Below are 17,469 nucleotides of genomic sequence, written 5' to 3'. Positions count from 1 at the left end.
CGAATGGCTCCTGTGCTGTAACATTCGCATTCGGCGGTCTCAGAGCTTGTCCAGGTGGATGCGCGGCCTCTGGCAACCCTCCACCTACCTGCATCAGGTTGAATCTGGCCACTTCGTTGATGGGGGCGTCGGAGATGATGCCGTACTGCTCGGGGTTGACGATGGCCGGGCAGATGAAGCAGGTGAGCAGGAGGTCGGTGCACATGGTCCGCACCTCGCCCAGGTCCAGCCTCTCCACGCACGACAGCGTCTTGTACATCTGCGACACAATCCAGCGCAGGCTGTGGGGGAAGCAGTAGGTGTTCTGCTTCAGGTAGCCGATGAACTTGTTGACCAGGGCGACCAGCTTGGCCTCGTTGGACTCCACCATCTCCTGGACTTTGCGGCGGTAGCCCTCGGAACCCTTGTCGCCGAACATCCGCTCCTGCTGGGCGGGGGTGAAGCGCTCGGTCACCTTGCTGGGGTCCGTCTCCAGGTGGTCCTCGTCCTCCACCAGCAGCTGCATGATGGGCTCGTGCAGGGTGGCGGTGAGGAAGAGCTTGGCCGAGTACAGGCCCTCGGAGAAGAGCTTGAAGAGGGTGCTGAAGGCGCAGGTGCCGCGGCGCAGCAGGCGCCGGGGGTTGTCGCTCTCCTTCAGCTCGAACTCGATCAGGTAGCGCAGCACCTGGGGGAAGGAGCCGGGGCACCGTCAAGCCACCGCCATCACACTGACCACCGGCCCCGGGAGGCCCCATCACAGCCCGTTTTGAGAACAACAGATCAGGAGGGCGGGTGGGAGTGAGGAACTGAGGTTGAATTCACTAGTGGTGCCAGACTGTCTCAAGCAGTCAGGACCTCACTTTAAAGCCTCACACAAGGGACATGTCTTAAAGCACAGTGTCTCCTGTCACAGTACTGGGACACTGGATTGGAAATACTGGTCCAGAGGGAACAGCACCGCCTACTGGTCCACCAGCACCACTTAACCAGGCTGCTGGTGTTTCCTTAGAGGCCTCCCACCACACTAGCACTGACCAGTCTTACAATAGCTTCTGAGGTCTGACGAGAGAAAGCTACAAGGTCGCAACCTGCTGAAAAACACTAGTGGGATAATCATAACTGGGCTTATTCTCCTTGTAGGGCTTTATCCGATCATCACAAGAGGGCTTTATAAGAGACTGTTTTCAAAGAAACTTACTCTAAGCTACTGCACAACGACATCTGGTTTGTCATTGCCTGGTCATTCACCATAATTCACAGTCAGCAGCAGTGCAATACGCATTGAACTAAAATTAGGCTGAGTGACACAATGCCTAATCCCGGCCAAATACAACATCAAGAAAGACATTGTAAGAACAGCGGTAATGGAAGCACTTACATTTGTGGGTTATTAAACTGCATTAATAAGCATACTTTTCACACCAACTCCTATGTCCTCAGTACGCGCATATCCCTGAATAATTTATATCATGTTAATGGATGGCAATAAATGCACGCTCTCACAAAGGTTTCCATTAATACATTCAGATGTGTTATGGACCACATCTATTTTTCATATAAATGCCCTTCAGAAACATGCAGCCCTTTGTCTTTTTAAAATCGTAATGAGAAGATTTTGTCCTATGACAACATAGGCCATGACTGAGAACCCCTAGAGACACGGCCCAAAAGACTTGAGTAAAAACCGTGCCACACCTGAAGTCATGGGGTTTGCGCTTGTATGATGGGTAAGAAAAAATAAAGAGCAAAATCAGCAGGTTATGTTGCAACTCTCGGGCCCTGCAGGGTCTTCAGAAATTCACCACCACGTGTATTCTCGCAGCAGTGCCAGGAACGCAGGGGATCTACAAGGGCAGCAGGGCTCCTCACCTGCAGCAGGTAGTGCTCGTCTTCCTGCATGATGCAGTTGCCGTACAGGGAGGTGAAGACCGTGTGCGTGACCCCCTGGGTGTGCTCCTGGTTTAGCTTCTCTCCAGCCACCAGGCAGGACGCCACGAGCCGCGGGTTCTCCCGCAGGCGGCCGAGGAACTCCCCATAGATGCTCTCCTGGAAGCCCAGGGTTTTGTAGCCGTCCACAAACTGCGTGTCCTCCAAGATCTTGGCATGCTGGCAGCACTCCGCGGGCGAGGCCTCGGCACTGCCGGGACACAGGGTGGGACAGTTGGGAACCAAGCGCCAGCTCCTAAGACACCTCCTCACACCACGGCACCTTGCACGAGGGCAGGGCAGCTCCTAGATCACCTCCTCATCGTGCACGAGGGCCGGGCAGCTCCTAGAACACCCCCTCATCGTGCACGAGGGCCGGGCAGCTCCTAGAACACCCCCTCATCGTGCACGAGGGCCGGGCAGCTCCTAGAACACCCCCTCATCGTGCACGAGGGCCGGGCAGCTCCTAGATCACCCCCTCATCATGCACGAGGGCCGGGCAGCTCCTAGATCACCCCCTCATCGTGCACGAGGGCGGGGCAGCTCCAAGAACACCCCCTCATCGTGCACGAGGGCCGGGCAGCTCCTAGATCACCCCCTCATCGTGCACGAGGGCCGGGCAGCTCCTAGATCACCCCCTCATCGTGCACGAGGGCCGGGCAGCTCCTAGATCACCCCCTCATCGTGCACGAGGGCCGGGCAGCTCCTAGATCACCCCCTCATCGTGCACGAGGGCGGGGCAGCTCCTAGATCACCTCCTCATCGTGCACGAGGGCGGGGCAGCTCCTAGATCACCTCCTCATCGTGCATGAGGGCGGGGCAGCTCCTAGATCACCTCCTCATCGTGCACGAGGGCGGGGCAGCTCCTAGATCACCCCCTCATCGTGCACGAGGGCCGGGCAGCTCCTAGATCACCTCCTCATCGTGCACGAGGGCCGGGCAGCTCCTAGAACACCCCCTCATCGTGCACGAGGGCACGGCAGCTCCTAGATCACCTCCTCATCGTGCACGAGGGCGGGGCAGCTCCTAGATCACCTCCTCATCGTGCACGAGGGCGGGGCAGCTCCTAGATCACCTCCTCATCGTGCACGAGGGCGGGGCAGCTCCTAGAACAGTGTTCTAGGAGCTGCCCTGCCCTCGTGCACAAGGGTGGGGTGAGATGACCCCCAGGTCCCAGCATCACAGCATTCCTCTCCCCCGGTTTCCCCATTTAGGTTCTTTAGAGTGTTTGCAAGGGTTAACATCTCCCATTCTGCAGGGTTTCATCCCTGCACGTTTTACAGGTGTCTTTGAATCGGCAGCGTGTGCAAAGCTGGGGAAATCCGTCTAATACCTTAAAGCCCTAACCTAACAATATTCAGGCCCTCCAATGCAATTCCAGAATAACCCTGCATGGCAGGAGACTTCGAGCGAACAAGTCTGCACACGGACGATCAGAGACTACGGTGTCATCAGGAGATGCTTCTCTAGCCTTCATGGCAGCTGGCTGTCCAGGGTTAGCCCTGTTCATCTGCACTCCGATGTTAAAACCATCTGCTGTATGACAAGGAAGCAGAGCGTGCCACAAAATTCAGGCAGTGCGTTTTAAAAACAGGTATTCGTAGGGACAGTGTTCGGAACGGAGGCATGGCACATTCCAGAGCTTTAGTAAGCCATAACACTCTCTTGAATCCTCAAAAGTGTGCATTTTAAGATACACGCTGAAACAGAGTATTTTTAAGTTGCAGGACACCGGCTTGCATTTACCAGATTAACTTGATATAGAAAAACATCCAATTTCTTCTTGTGTGTGCACTGCACATTTAGAATAACAACACAGCAAATTAAAAGGAGGTACGCCGTCTCGTGCCAGTGGACCCAAACGTAAATTCACATAAATCTGTGCGTCCAGCACCCCCGTGTCAAACGAAGCTGGACGTCAGGAGGTTAATCAGACAGAGATCTGCTACATGTGTAAACTACAGGAGTGTGAGATCGCATACGTGTGCAGTGTGATAATCCACATGGGTAGCTAAGAGCTGATAGAGGAACTTGAGAAGGTCTGGATGAAGCGGTGAAACCTGCTGCTGCAAAAAAAAAGAGTTCACCCCGCAGTGAAGAGGAAGTGCCTCAAATAGCGCATGAAAGGCTGGGCAAGACGTGTGTAACAGAAAGACCCGCACGTCAACGATTCTTTTAAACCAGCCGAGGCGAAAATACTTAACAACTACAATGGATAAACTTGCACCAGCTGTCTGCAGCCTTGTGGAAATCTGACTGATCCAGCACTTGCTGGGGTAAATGATACCCTCAAGTCTGGCATCCGAAACTTCCACGGGGCCGTCTCCTGTTAACGATTAACTGGTTAGCCACCCTAATCATTCACCCATCCTCCCCCCCCCCCCGTGCCTGTAGCACACAGGCCCCCCCCCCGCTCCAAGACGCCTGGGGGAAAAAGGGTGCCGCCTACCTGGTGAGGATGAATCGGTCCAAGTTGATCCTCTGCTGCTTAGCGATCCAGGCCGCGCGGTACAGCTTCTCGGCCGTCTTGAGCACCTCCGCGTTGAGCCTCTGGATGAGCTGCTTCTCGGAGTTCACGTAGAGCCGCTCCTGCTTGAGGTGATGGGCCAGAGTGTGGATGTCTGGCTTAACCATCTTCACCGGCAGGACAGGAGAGGACAAGGGCGCTGTCTGCAGGGGCAGAGAGTGGGGGGGGGGGGAAATCCGGATGAGAAGACGGAGGCTGAGTGGGAAGCAGGTACAGAGAGCAATGAGCCACGCACTTAGCTGTATGGCGAGGCAGACAGTGACGGAACTCACCGATAGCCACCCAATTTCCCCAGCTGGCACGCGCGAAGGGTTAATTCCGGCACGGCTAAGAACGCGCTGCTAAAACGGCGCCGCTTCCTCCGGAGACCGGCAAGAATGCGGAGACAGCTGGGCAGCAAAATTCAAACGCGCATCACAGTCACAGCAGAGGAGCCACTCTCACTGTCTGAAATAAACAGCCGAGCTGGAATTAGGGTTTCTTATCTGTAACGAGGCTGAGGCTGTCAATGCAAATAAAAGAGCAGCCCTGCAACGTCAACAGCTGGACCGGCTTCACACATACACACACATCCGCACAAACAAAAGAAACTCTGCTGCTTTTAATAGACGTCTGTCAGAATAATGCAAATGCCTCACTCTCCATTGCTTATTAAGTGAAGAAAAAACAGGAGGGAATGCATATAATTTGAATGATTTCCTGAAGCATTCTTTCACACAAAAGGCTCTTTGTCGATGGAAAACAGGCTTCTCGTCCCAGGACCCTAGTTACACTGTAGAAACCTCAGCTACACAGTTAGCTGCACTAGGAGAAATAGCTGATCCGTGGATGTAATTATTTCTTGCTTTTTTTTTTTGCTGCTTCAATTTTAACTTCACAGTTCAAACCAAGTTCATCCAAAACATTGCGGTAAAAAATGCCTGTAGTGCGAATTGTAGGTTTATAAGACTCCCATAGCATAACAACTTGATCTTCAGGTTTTAACAGCTGCAACACTCCCTTGCACACGATCTGGCACCAGGTAGGCGACTCTTTCAAGATTTTCACCTCGCTTTTTTCCAAGTGACTCTTTACTGTCGGACAAGTAGTGCTGGTGCAGTGTGCACCTCGTCGGCGCTCCTTGTTCGTGCTGCTCAACGTTAGCTGAGTGGCTCTTCATCGCAGAGCATTCAGCTACCGGTGCTAAGAGTGTCCAGGGCACGTGGCATCACCCCAGCCGCCACTGTTCGGGCTCCGGTTCTGGGCAGATGGCATCACCCTAGCCGGGCACCTCCTGTCCACGATCCACCCAGACCGGGCGGGCCCAGGGTGGCAGGGAGGGAGGAACTTCCTCACCAGGCGGAGCTGTGATTTACTGCGTCTTCCACAGTACTGCAAACTCCTGCTATCGGGAGCAGGACGACGGCTCCCTCGAAACTGCTCTGTAGATTCCCTGAAGCCCTGAGCAGCCAGACAGCCTAGGAAAACCTACAACCTGAGGCAGGTTGGTTTTGTAGACAATATGCATAGTATGCAAAGACACTCTTAATTGAGACCATGTGATTATGTGCAGATATTTTGAAATACAGCGGGAAAGCTAGCTACTTCACTGCAATAAGGGATTCCTGGTAAACGATACGGTAACTTGGAGCCCATCCTGCAAGCAGGGCGCAAGGCAGGACTGCACACTGGACAGGACGCCAGCACATCGCAGAGCACACACACACACGTACACAATTTCAATCGTCGAATGGGTGTGTACCTCAAATTAGTCTGCGTTATGATCAAATGCTAATAGTTAACCTATGAATGGTGAGGTGTGCCAGCTGTAGGAAGTAAATCACTGCGCTCCCTTATTCCAACAGATACTGAAGGTCATGGGGAACCTGACCGGGCGGTTTAACAGGAATAAAGCAGTACTAGGATTCCCACAAGCATGCAAGTTCAGAGCTTTTGCTAAATCAAAGCACACGAGCACGCTGGAAGCAAACTTGATAACCTCCACGTATAAACCCTTCGGTGTTCTATAAGTCAAAACGGTGCAAACTGCGTGCAAATGAATGCTCAGCAAAATCCTCGGCCCACAAGGAAAGACTTATTCTCTTCTGCGAGGCACTAAGCTCCCCCTTCCTTCCTGTACTGGAGACCGGAGCCATTTTGGCCGACAACATTTGTGCTTCTTACTTGCTAACAAAACATCACTTCCTTTGGCTGTGAAGAGACTACATCCTCCTGAGGCTTTCTGGAATACCAGTCACGGCTCAGACTTCCTACTTCCAGGAGGCGGTGTGTCCAACAAAAGACGACAAAGCCGATTCACAGCTGAGAGAAAAAAACTGCCTTACATCTGCCAGTTAACTTTTGTGAGGACACTCTGTAAACCAGTGGACAGTACCGGCATGACTTCCAGCCACAGAACTTCCCTCCTCTCTGTTCCAGGTCTTCGACCACAGACGTTCAGTGCAATGCACGCTCTTCACAGCCCCAGCATGCCTGCGGTCACAGGCACACACACTCCCCCGCCCCCCAAGTACCCTGAACAGAAAATATGCTTAAAGATGTGTTCAAGCAGGCTTCTCCAACGTAAATGAATTCCTGCGGCCAGGCAGAAACTCCCTGTGCTACAAAAGCCGCCGCCGATGGTGTACAGAAAGAGCACACCTCTGCGTCCATCAAGAGGGTGCTCGGTGGGTTACAACAGCACACCCACCTCTCAGCCACAGTCAAAAGCAAGCATGCGGCCCAATTTAAGCAGGACCGCAACAAGCGTTCGTACAGTCCCTTCATGAATGCAACCTAGAGGCCGATTCGCTCCGGGGAAATTTCACACCAATTCCTACTCTGGGCATCAGGATCCACTCGCAAACCCGGCACCCGAGGGAGGGTTTCCAGCAGACGGACGAAGCCACACGGGGTTCACGAAGCACAGGACGCCAGGCCAGGTGGCCATCTGACGCGAAGAAGAACCGAAACTGCAAAGCAGAAGAGAGCCGAGCAGCTTGCTGGAGAAGCACCGCCGCGCACCCATCCAAAGAGCGCCCCGCACTTCTAACGTGCCAATGGGGGAGCGTGCGGGGGCGAGGGCACGGATGGGCACGCTCGTGTTCTACAGGCGCTGGCAAGATTGTCGGCTTTGCGCGGCTACCTTCCTCTTTAGCAGGAGCAATTAAACTCTTATGAGCAAACTAAGTGCAGTCCCCGCTCCTTCTGCAATTTGCAGAGAAGCAACATGGATGGTGCACAGCAGCTGCAGATTTCAGGTGCTTCTGCACACTGAGTACTGCCACTGAGAAGCTTTGCAGGAGTGGAAAATGTCCTGCAAGATCCAAGGCCTGGATACTACAGTCGGTGCAGAGGTGCAATCCACACCTGGGGGGAACCGACACACAAGACCTCATGACAATACTACGGCCTGGTAGAGATCTGAAGTGTTTAAACCTAGCCTGAATTCCTAAGGCCCAGCCTCATTAAGCAAAAAGAAGATAAAAAAAGAGACTTGTTCAATGACTATTCACCGAACATCGGAAGGCACACAAGATAGTCTGTTTTCATCACATCTGCATGCAGATCTTATTCTCGGCTATAATTGCCCACTTCTTGGCACAATGAGGTTGCCAAGCCTGGACGGAGGCCTAAATTAAATCAAAACTCTGAACCACCTGTCCATCCCAAATCGCGGACTCAGCCACCTGATGCAGGCTCCCTTCTTTCTCCCACCGGACACCTGCCATTCCGATCTGGAACCGCGGACTGGAATTTGCCACGAGCAGGTGGGTCACAGTTCTGGCTTCATCCCGATCCAGCTGTGCTCAAGGGAGAGGGGGAGAGCTTGTTAAAAGATCAAAATTCACTCCAGGAAATTCCAGGAACGAAGAATTAAACCGCTCTCCAGAACCCTCAGCCAGTTTCTTGCCATCGTCCATGTGCACCTGCCTCTCCCGGGCACTGCTTCCCCACACACAAATGTGGCTCCTACTCGCCAGCAACGAGTCACAGCTCACATACCGGGACTCCAGCTGGGCTGAAGCTCCGGTTTGATTGTAAGTGAAGTCAGAACAAAGGTGCATTCCTCTGAGCAAGACAGCATGTTGCTCAGCTTTCCTCAACATAAAAAAAGACTCATCCTGGACTTCACCAGTCAGATCTAAATGCGCCTTGTTCATCTGGACCTGGGTGAGCAGAAACGTGGCCAGCGCACGCTGCAGCTCATTACGTCATATAAAAACAAAACACTTCCTTTATGAAAGATGTGATGGATTTACACATCACCCGATACAAACAGGAACGCCAGAGGGCTGGTTCCGCCACGGCACAGCCCTTTAATTAAATAACGAAGGCCAAACGGGAACAAAATACCATTTATAGCCGTCCGGAAAGAGAGACACTAGCTTTCCAGCAGCAACTGAACAACAGGGTCCTGTTTTCAGTTCCTGTTTCAGCAGTGGCCCGCAGCGATCGCGCAGGACAGCCGAACGCCTGAAACGCTAGGACGCCTGCGTGCGCACCAGGGGCGAATAGGCCACAACGTCCGAACACCTGCGCTGCGTTTCCCTGTAGCCCTCACGGGGACGGAAACAACGCAAGGATGGACGCCCCTGGGAAAGGGGCCATCCAGAGTCGCGGATCAGCCATAAACTGTCTGCCAGCGGGAGGCGGAAGGAAACTGCGTTACCAGGTGAACGCCCACAGAAACCCAGAACGAGCAGGCAGACTCCACTCAGACTGGTGCCTGGAGCTGGAATCAAACCCGGGACCCCGGAGCTGTGAGGATGTAAGACACACTCCCACACTGCGGTGCCACCTGGGGGTGTAGCTCCTGTACTGCGTGTAAAGGGGGGCTGCCCCCTGCTGCGCCTCAGCACTTCAAACTGGAAAGCGAGAGCGAAAAGACAAAATACTTCAACACACTTCAACCTACAACGACAACGTCTACATCAACATCTGAAAGTCTACAGAAACTCCGAAATTCTTTATTCTAGTTAACGTCTAGGGGCTCCAGAGGGAAAAAAGAAAAAACAACTCTTCCAACAGTGACGTTTTTATTTACGATAAATTCCAAACTGCACAAACGCGGAGTGGGCAGGCCAATCTTTTGAGGAACTGCAAATTCAGGCTTCCCGTTTTATAATCCCACGTCAGATTCCTCTAGGGCTCGTCAGCAGAACCAATAAAAACTGGGACGCCCCCCGGCGGCTCCCGTCCCCGCAGGCCCACGCGAGACACGGCAACGGCGACCCGAAAAGCATCTCCTCAGCTCTCGGGCGCGCCTTCCTCCTGACGATCTCTCACGCGTATCCAACTACAGAAGAGCTCGTCTTCCCTCGGCATCTCCACCTGCATTTCAAGCACCGGCCCTTGCGGCTTCATTAAACGCACCGATCGGGATCACGGCAGCTTCCAGCTCCTCCAGGACAAACACTCTCCCGTCTCTCCTATTATCCCAGGACCCGGGCAGACAGGATGAAAAATTCCAGAGGGTGAAACCACGGGCGCAGTGGATTATCTGCCTCGTCTGCAATGACACTTTTCGATATAGTCCAAAGTGCAAGCTGTGGGAAACGCTGTAAATCAGTGATGAATGAAGAAGAGAGCCACTCAGCACAGTTTCTTTACTTCTTAGCAGGACAGTCTCTCCCACATTTTCCCACACGGCCCGTTTGAAAAACCCGATCTTGTCACACACGGTACCTTACAGGATTTAATCCAACTCTCTTCCCTAACGAAACCACACACAGAAGTACACCCATTAAAATACAACGTCAGAAGAGTTATTTGACAAATAAAGAGAGACATTTATCACTTTCTGAACAAACAAGACGCTCTCGTTGTCCACTCTGTTCCTTAGAGCTCGTTAACGTGCTGGGCCAGCGCCGTTAACATTCCCCGAGGGGGGTACATGTACGGCACTTCAAAATGAGTTCAGAAACACTCACCCTGGAAGCGAAAGGAAAGGAAATTTAGGAGAGGAATTAGCCTTGATCCTGTATTTGAAACATTTCACCCAGTACAGGATAGAGTAAACTGCGCTCTGCCCTACAGGTGATGGAGAACACAGCAGAGACCACGGCAACGCTAAATTAATTAAAACAACAAAAGCCGGCCAACCGTCCTCACAGCTGTGCGTGTCTCAGAAGTTCCCAAGCCAGCGTTGCTGCTCCCTGTGTGCCCTTTTCACTCCTCTCAGTCCTGCCCATGTGCTGGAGCTGGCTGGAGCCTGCAGTACAGAAAGAGCCCGAGACGCTGCCCACGCATCTCACATCTTCTTTCAGATCCCGGCCCGAGCACGCCTCTTTTTCCTCTAGCGAGCAGGGGAACCCTGATTGAAGAACCAGGTCCTATTTACAATAAATCTGCTGCCAGAGACCTGCCTTCTCTCTCTCTCTCGTGCGCTAGGAGCCCTGCTCTGTTCCTCTTCAACGCAACCAGCACCTTCATTGTGAAACTGGACAAGCTGCTACACCGACTTCCTCTCCCAGCTCCCTCATGCCGATTCACGCACACAGAATCTCTGGGAAAGAGCCGCGCCGAGGAACCCTGCAGAGCTGCAAGGTTGCTTGCCCAAACATTTACCCAAGGTCAGCATACGTAAGGAACTCTGTTTGACTTTCCAAGCTTCCCCTTGTAAAATGCATCAGACAGAATGCATGTGAAAAAATTGCAAAGTGCTTCTTCCACACAATACTGAGCTGCTGGGAAGGCCTGATGATTAACAGAAGCGCAGGAAGGTTACGAGGTTATTCATTCTCTGTATGGCGTGTGCATGGCGTGTGCATGGCGTGTGCATGGCGTGTGCATGGCGTGTGCATGGCGTGTGCATGGCAGAGGCTGCCTTATGTTGATCTGCGTCCGCAGGGCACAGAGAGGCCCCCGCTAGCGTCACGGACTTCCCGGCTAACCGCTGTGGCCTTGCAAGTCCAAAGAACCCAGGCGACCCCCGGCAAAGTCAGCAATCCTCCAGGAAACTGACGGAAACGCAGACAAACAGACCAGGTTATCTCGTGTCCGCGTTTTCGCTCTTCAGCATCCCCAGCTCATAAAAGGAAGCAGTCTGCTGCAGGCCGGCTCATTTTCCTTTCGTTCTGAAAATCAGGAACAGCGAAAACTGCACTGTCCAGCATCTCTCTGACACACAGACGGGGTCCAGCCTCTGGAGTTATTTCACTGTCTACAGGAAGGGAGGCTCTGAAACACTTATTTCACAGACAAAAAAATCTGTATTTCTGGGAAAACATAAGAGTGTCCAACTCCACATCACTCTTTAAAGTATACTCTAACTGGGGTATAAAGGTGATATCCAGTAGGATAACCACAGGGAGAATGCAATGGATTCACACAAACCAGCCTGCAGGCAACATGGTATTAATGCATGACTGGCAGAACAGACAGGTCTGATGGTTTCTGTCCCAATAACGTCTTACGTTATGAAAGGTACTTAGTCATTAAGGAGGACTTCAGATGGCTTTCAAGACTGAACAGGATGAGTCAATTCTCAGCCTCTCTAACGTTACCTTATAATCTGCACATTTAAATTGCAAATGACAGAATCATGCCCTTGCAGATTCAGTTTCTAGCTTTTAACAGGAATAAAGTTTGGAGTGTTTTATTATTTCAAAGATGTGCATGATTTCAAAGAATCTTCATTTACAACTACAATAAACATGGAAAAAAACCTTTTGCATTCTGCCTCCAGAAATAGCAACAGACACTCCATCAACATCCACCAGCATGTTTACTACCTGACTTCCGAAATAAATGCCACCGAACATAAATCTTGGAAATGTTTAATATCCCCAGTGTACCGCGCCCAAATATTCCCTTTCAGAGGAGAGGAAAAGAAAAGCATCGATTTGCATTCGAGAACCGAATGACTGAAAAGGTCAGAGAACCGAATGAGGAATGAGGGCCAACTGCCGAAACACAGATGCTCGTGCCTTGATCGAGAGAAAAAAATATGCCTTCGAAATAATGAGCTGTTCACACTAATGTGCTTTATAGGATGTTGGGGAGTGAAAAATGTTTTCTTACATGAATGGCCTATGAGAGAGAGGGGAGAGGGAAGAAACTGCCTCCCTCTGTAAAAGATTTCATCCTGGAGAGCTCAAGCCCACAGGAACCAGGGGAAAGTCACACACACACACACACACACACACAGAGATGAGGCTTTTATTTTTGACAGTGCTCTGCTCTGTCGGCACCAAATCTGTCAGACGTGCCCTACACATCTAAATAAAGAAGAAGGAGTGCTTTCAAAAGAAAGAAAAGGAGACACTCCTTTACCCAGAGGGTGGCGGGAGGGTGGAACGAGGTGGCCAGCCTGGTTGTTGAAGCCGATACCCTGGATTCCTTCAAGAAGCAGCTGGATGAGAGCCTGGGGTCAATTAACTGCCAACAACCAAACGGACCGAGAGACGGGCCGAAGTCCCTCCTCCGTTTTGCATCATTTCTTGCGCTCCTTAGCTCCTTAGTGCACCTCCTGCGTGAATGCGGAAAAGGAAACTGGCGCGAGGCGGGTAACCCACGCCGACGGGCGAGAAGGAGAAGCAGAGCTCGTCGTGCACGACTGACAGCACTTCGTGCGGGGGGGGCTGGTCTCCACCGCACTGACCTCGCTCGTGGGGTGCAACCCCTCAGCTGGGAGGGACAAGAAGGACACGCCCCAGAGGGAGCAGGTGGGGGCTGCTGGGGGGGGGGGGGCACAAGCCTGTTCCACCCCTCTGCCAGGCACCCGCGGCCCGGAGCGGGGACTGTCCCCGGCGAGCCCAGCGGGGTGCTGCAGAAGTGGGGAGCCCCCCCATCGCCTCCACCTGGACACTTCTGGGTCCAACTGCACACCGTGCTCCGGCGAATCGGTGACCCCCCCCCCCCCGTGACCCTGAGGCGGGCCCAGCCCAGGTCAACACACAGGAGAAAACAAACAGTGGAACCCCAGCACCCCCAGTTTCCCCAACTTCCGAGGTCTGTGAAGCCGAGTTCAGTGTGAGTTGAGAGAAAGAAATTCTATTAATTTTCCAGAGTCAGGCAATTATGTCTAACTCGCCTTCCATTAAAACGTGTTTAAATATATACTTGTCCGTTTTTCCCAGCCATGTGGGTAACCCAACTAGTTAGCCAGTTCCGGCCGACTATTCACGTCCGTGCCCACCCGGGGGACACACACGCCAGCGTGACTGGGCAGGGAAACAGCCCCTAGCTCTTCACGGCTCAGGACTGGAGCCAGACTGTGCGGGCACCCACAGCTCCAAGGGCTTGCGTGTAAAAAACACGCCAGCTAAAACGGGCACAGCTGCATCAGTCGCAGGGGAGGCCTGACAGCGGACTCTCGGTTTAACGGATGAGCAGTCCGCAGACAGGGAGGGGTGTCACAGGCTGAACACGAGAAACAATCTTGAAGAAAGCGGCTCATATTCGACTCTGTTCGCCACGTGTACTGAAACCCAATGCATATGGGCCCTTAATTCAGTGAATTAAATGTGCGCTTTTTAAATTTTCCCTTTTTTTCTTCTCCTCCAGCTCAGGTGTGCAGATCTGCCCATCTCCCAGCGCCGAGCGCAGCGCCACAGCTGGGACAGCGAGACTCTCTCTCCGATAATCATCGCTTTCATTAACGCCAACAATAAGAAGGAGCAGATCGTTTACCGGAAGAGCAAAAAACCGGACGACCCAAGAGAGACTGGGTCATAAAGCCACGAGCCTGTGCATAGGAGTTGGCACCCGAACCGCAGACCGAACCGCCGACTCCCGGTCCCTCCTGTCAAGCTGTGGCGTTACAGACAGCTGACAGCGTGCAAAATATTCATTTATATACAGCTGAGATCGCCCTGCACTGGCGAGACAGAACTCAAGCCCCCGGGTCGCGCGTCTCCGGGTCTCCCCCACTGACCGGTTCGGCCGGACCGAACCGGGACATCAGCACGTTTCCACTGACCCGCGACCCGGGCCGCCGCCGCCGCCGCCGCTTGACGCGAACGGGAAAACCCGGCGCTTTGACCGGAGAGGACAAGAAAGTCGTGGGACAAGCCCGCGGGTTAGGTATGGAAATGGCATCGACAGCAACAACAACAAAAAAAACAGCAAACACTAACACAGCCCACCCTCTGAAAAAGACCCAAAACTTGAAATTAATCCGTGCAGCCCAGCAGCAGCTCCGCCTGGCAGCAATCTGCGTCCCTTCTCTGGTGTCTCCTCTCCGAGACACCAGCACGTATCCCCAGCGCCGATCCATCACTCCCGCCGGACACACACGCGAAAACAAAGCCCCCCGATTTCGGTCACCAGCCGCTCGCACCGCGCCGCCCGGGCCGGCTCGCCTCCCCCCGGCAGGGCTCCGCACGCCAGCCCGGGGCTCGGGGGGGGGGGGGCCTTACAGCACAGAGGGCTCCGGGGGGCTCCCTCCGCCGCGCACACCGCCCTCGTCCTCCCGCGGCGACGGGGAAACGCTCCTGCCTGCCTCTCTGCGCCGGGCCTACCCGAACAACCCGTCCCAGAACCGAGCCCCCAAGCACCGCCAACCTGCCCCGGGTACCCCCAGAATCACACACCGGCCGGCTCTCAGGGCAGTACTTACAGGAGAAAAAACTCGTGCTCTGATGTCCGGGGTTTATCCGTCTGGTCCCCTCTTGCTTTAGGATGTTATTTCAGTTCAATATATCCGTCTTTGCCCCCACACTGTTGTTACAGATAAATACCTCCCTACTCCGTCCTGCCCAACCGGTAGCTGTCACTGCTGGAGAGACCCACTCCGCCCGCATGCGCACTGTGGATTGGCCGTGCGTCGAGCCTCCCGGGAGTTGTAGTCTTTGGTGGGACGTCTCTGTGTAGTTCGCACATGCGCACACACACGGTGCATCTGAAGAGCTCCATTTCTCAATTCAAGGCTTATTGGCCCATTGGGGAAAATTTGTTTCGTGTAGTGTAAATAAAAGGAAGGGAGGTGAAAATGAAGACGCATCTCATCAATGAAACGTGCTCCCTATTTGGCGTTGTTTTATAAATCATACGGTCGACCTCTCGCCTCCATTGAGCCTGCATGCCGTGTTGCTAAGTATTAATTATCGCCAATAATAAAAAAAAAGATCTTAATCGGGACTCCTTTAAATTGTTTTCTAAACACGACAACACTCCGCCTAGATCAAAGCTAAAGCAGGAATCAAGCGTGTCACAGTTCCAATCGATTTGGAATAAAGAATGCGTCTTTAAAGCTTTTGCAGTCTAATGTATAAACAATCGGAATATTTCGATTTTATCACATCAGACTCCCACAACTAACGGAACAATTTCAGACCCCAGACTGGAAATAAAATGCTCGTTTTACTCGTTGTAATAACCCGGTTCTACCAGACGATGGAGCTAATGCCACGCGAAACACAATCTGCTCCGCCTCACATCGCAATGGAGACAGATCGGGGTCACGCTTTAGATGAAGCTGTGCAAATTACAGGTTTAGAAGATCGTACCGAAATTTACTAGCAGTCGGTGTTCTATAGAAAGTTAATAAAGCAGATGTTCTGCAGTCAGAATGTGAGATAAAGGTTAGCAGTAGACCAAGGTTAGTGAATGGATTAGGTATAGCCAACAGCTATATCAGCCTCCAGCCCACTGAAGCTCAGCAGGTGTGGACCAGAGACTCCTGGGAAAGCTAAGGTTGCTGCTGGAAGAGGTGTTAGCGGGGCCAGTAGGGGGCGCTCATCCTATGGCATGAGTGAGTCCTGCTGCCCCAGTATAGTGACGGGGACACTCTACTGTAAAAAGGCGCTGTTCTTTGGGTGAGATGTAAAACTGAGGTCCTGACTCTTTCTGGTCATTACAAATCCCACGGTGTTTCTTGAAAAGAGTAGGGGTGTTACCCCAGTGTCCTGGCCAAATTTCCCATTGGCTCTTACCAGTCATGGCCTCCTAATAACCCCCATCTCTGAACTGGCTCCATCACCCTGCTCTCCTCCCCACTGAGAGCTGGTGTGTGTGGGGAGCGGACTGGCGCATCATCCAGGTGGGGCTGCACACTGGTGGCGGTGGAGGGGACCCCCATTACCTGTACAGCGCTTTGAGTGGGGTGTCCAGCTGAAGTACCTTTGCTGGCTGTATAAGAACACACCCAAACCCTGCGTCACCAGATCAAGTAACAGAAGTGAGTAAGAATGTGACCTGGGGAAGCAGAAGCTCTGTGCTCTTCGAGAGGGTAGCCAATACGACACAGAAATTGAGACGTCAGGGCTGAGCTGCCTGCTCTTGATCTTGTCCTTTGGTGTAAGAAATGTCATATATTTCATATTCCTGGAGATTTAAAATACACCTCTGAGAGCGAAGTCCCGTCTTGCTGGCCTGCTGCGCCAATAAATCCTGCAGCGATGACCTGGCTGTCGACAGGGGCCTGTACAGAGTTACGTTTAATCAGAAGGCAGGGAGTTTCCCACCTGTCAGCAGTGATATTTCAAATTTAACCTAAGGACTATGCAGCGTATCACTCAGAGCTTCAAAACTGGCCCTCGTAGGAGTTTTTCCAGATCGGCCACTGGGCACATCTACAGTATGTCTTTTCATTGCCGGATTTAGTCCAGTCACTTCCTGAAAGACTCAACTGCATCAGCTCCAGCATCCCGGCTGCTTGCTTCAGTTTTCTTTTAGCACAAACATTCAAAAGCAAATATTTGTTCATTGCGTGGTAGCATCATATCTGTCATCAACGAGCTGAGGAAAATAACCACCACAGCAAAACTTAAGAATAACATAGCAAAACTTTCAGAGGAGCTGTCCAGGAGGAGTCTGAAATAACGGAGATTCCTGGAAATAAAACTGACAATATACGTGTGCTGTACAGTATTTACAGTTTGTGCATCAAGCTTCAGGTTTTAGGGATTAGTTATTGTTTTAGGGAAAATACAGCTAGCTGGTATGACTGAATTTTGAGTGACAGCTTATTTCTAGCATCATTACTATTTTTATCACATGAAAAGAGAACAGCTTTTGATCAGGTCCTTATGATACAAATTTGGCCTAAAAAATATATTTTAATGCTAAAATAAAACTTTCTGGTCTTCTGCCCTTATTTGTCCCAGGGCTGA

The 17,469-nt window shown here is 52.3% G+C and overlaps 1 protein-coding gene across 4 annotated transcripts in view; it reads right to left on the bottom strand.

The window, feature by feature from the left end:
* Positions 1-15,104, bottom strand: part of gapvd1 (GTPase activating protein and VPS9 domains 1) — a 46,868-nt gene extending 31,764 nt beyond the window's left edge. For 2 of the 4 annotated variants that reach the window (XM_088940665.1, XM_088940667.1), the window contains exons 1-4: positions 14,976-15,104; positions 4,355-4,575; positions 1,849-2,116; positions 89-664 (exon numbers count right to left, since the gene is read on the bottom strand). In XM_088940665.1, coding sequence (XP_088796791.1) covers positions 89-664; positions 1,849-2,116; positions 4,355-4,539 — 1,029 coding nt within the window. In that variant the 5' untranslated portion in view covers positions 4,540-4,575; positions 14,976-15,104. Of the gene's footprint in view, positions 1-88; positions 665-1,848; positions 2,117-4,354; positions 4,576-4,704; positions 4,819-14,975 lie in introns of those variants that run through there. The other 2 variants (XM_088940666.1, XM_088940668.1) reach the window with 2 other exon arrangements.
* Between the last annotated feature and the right edge of the window lie 2,365 nt (positions 15,105-17,469).

Source organism: Atractosteus spatula, chromosome 23, assembly GCF_055471065.1.
Source record: "Atractosteus spatula isolate fAtrSpa1 chromosome 23, fAtrSpa1.hap1, whole genome shotgun sequence".
Taxonomy (NCBI): Eukaryota; Metazoa; Chordata; class Actinopteri; order Semionotiformes; family Lepisosteidae; genus Atractosteus; species Atractosteus spatula.
The sequence above is the reverse complement of the archived record's forward strand: the minus strand, read 5'-3'. Positions and strand labels throughout refer to the sequence as shown.